The 1,958-nt window shown below is 50.1% G+C and overlaps 1 protein-coding gene across 1 annotated transcript in view; it reads left to right on the top strand.

Annotated features, from left to right (window-relative positions):
- Positions 1–1,958, top strand: part of STS (steroid sulfatase) — a 170,851-nt gene that overhangs the window by 82,211 nt on the left and 86,682 nt on the right. Inside the window, exon 3 of the mRNA XM_019624647.1 lies at positions 1,083–1,223. Within this exon, the coding sequence (XP_019480192.1) occupies positions 1,087–1,223 (137 nt within the window). The 5' untranslated portion in view covers positions 1,083–1,086. The remainder of the gene's footprint in view (positions 1–1,082; positions 1,224–1,958) is intronic.

Raw genomic sequence — 1,958 nt, 5'->3', positions numbered from 1 at the left:
TCACATCCAGGGATGCGGTCAGGGGTTATTTACTCATTGGCTCAAGCAGCAGGTGTTGACTATTTGATGTGAGAGAGTGTGTTCAGAGAGAGAGCACACGGCCTTGTGCAGAGCCCCACAGCTCCTGTGTGATGCACGTATCCCGCCCTTCGCATCCCCAGTGTATCCCTGATGTGATATGTTCTGCTAAGGTCTTTCTCGATTTCCTGGTTCCAAGTTCTTCCAGGATGGGCGTGAGACTCCAGTGATGCAGCCTTTGGTCTGGCCCTTGGTCATTTAACGCCATCATTACAGAGCCAAGGCAATCGGGACTGAGAATGCTGCTGGCCCCCAGCTGGTCACGTGCTTGCAGGCAGCGTTGCTCTTGTCATGTTCACTTGGCCATCCCTGTGGGCATAAGAGAGGGGGTTCCCGGTGTGTGTGCTTGAGGCCCCTCCTTCCCCGATGTCTCCAGCCCATTCTCAAAAGGAATGGACTGGTGTAGGGCGAGCGTGTGTTGCGATGACAGCCCTAGACGATGGATGGATTCCTTTCCTGGATGCGTGTTCTCTGACCTCTTAGCCAGTCCCCGGAGCTTCCCGAGACTGTGCACCTCGTGTTTCTGGAGTTTGGAAAAATTTGCCAATGTTTCTGTTTCCCTTCGAAAAGCTGCTACCGCCACGCTCACAGCTAATTTTTGAAAGGATGTGACCCTGAAAATTTGCTCTTTATGATATGCCTGTCTTTCCAGGGCTCAAATAGAGAACGTTTAACTAGTGACGGAGCCCACCTTCTGTAAAGAGAGAGGGAGGTGGCTGTGTTTTCATTGTTCAAAACGGAACCTGTTTTGGTCTGGGGTAGAAAGGAGAGGCCATTGCTCTCCGTGAGAAGGAAAGGTTTGTTTTGGAAACAAACGCACCGGAATGTGGATAAAATTCTTTGCCCTGTGACATCACAAACAGTATGTCTTCGGAGCACATGTTGTCTGAGGGCCGATGGGTTGCAAGAATGAGTGAGGAAGGAGGAAGGTTCTGGAAAAGAAGGTGGACGGCCCACCACACGCCAGCATGCTTCACGTACCTCTCTCTTCTTTCTCTTTGCAGGAAGATGAAGATCCGTTTGCTTCTCTTGCTCTTCCTATGTGAGGCCCAGAGCCGCGCCACCTCTAAGCCCAACTTCGTCGTGCTGATAGCTGATGACCTTGGCATTGGAGATCCTGGGTGCTATGGAAACACGACCCTCAGGTTGGGTGANCACCCCAGCCCCACCACAAAACATTGTCCAGTCCCAGATGTCACTCGTGCCAGCACTCAGAGACCCTGTTTACTAACTTTAAGACCATTAAGTCAAATGTCACCCGTGACAACCGCGTTCCTGAGCCATTTCTTCAAGTCGGTGATGTGATGAAGAAGTGGGGGAAAGGGCTTACCGCGCCTGCCACATACGAAGCCCCCAGAAAACTGCAGTTGTAAAAGAAGGCATCGTATTTATTTATTTTCTATACTAAGTGGAAAACGGACATATTTAGTAGGTGGAAACACACCCTCACTGCATTCCGGCGCCCGCCTCCCCTGATATGAATGGTCTGTGTTGCATTCTTATGGGGACAGGAGGTTATAATACGTACTCTTTGGTACATCGCTGGTGTTCGTTACGGATTTGCGCATCCTGAAATCCACGTAGGGGTCCCTGATGCCCCAACCCTCAGTGCTCCATCAACCTGACTATTGGGTGTCGTTGGTGATCTCCACATCTTCTAGCACATCCCAGTCTTCATATTTAGAGATGGATGCTAATTGTTGAAATATCCTATTACCCGTAAATCCTTCTAACCATTTACAAAATGGCTTGTGGCCCTTTCTCAGTCACCTCTTGGCTTGGGTAAGAGTGAGGGATGTTGAATTCCATGGAGCAAACGTCGATTGTGGATTTCATGCAGTTTTCTGCGACGCTTGTTCAACCAGCCGAAAGCGCTCACC

Source organism: Hipposideros armiger, unplaced genomic scaffold (genome assembly GCF_001890085.2).
Source record: "Hipposideros armiger isolate ML-2016 unplaced genomic scaffold, ASM189008v1 scaffold_598, whole genome shotgun sequence".
Classification (NCBI taxonomy): Eukaryota; Metazoa; Chordata; class Mammalia; order Chiroptera; family Hipposideridae; genus Hipposideros; species Hipposideros armiger.
This window is presented reverse-complemented; position numbering and strand designations above follow the sequence as displayed.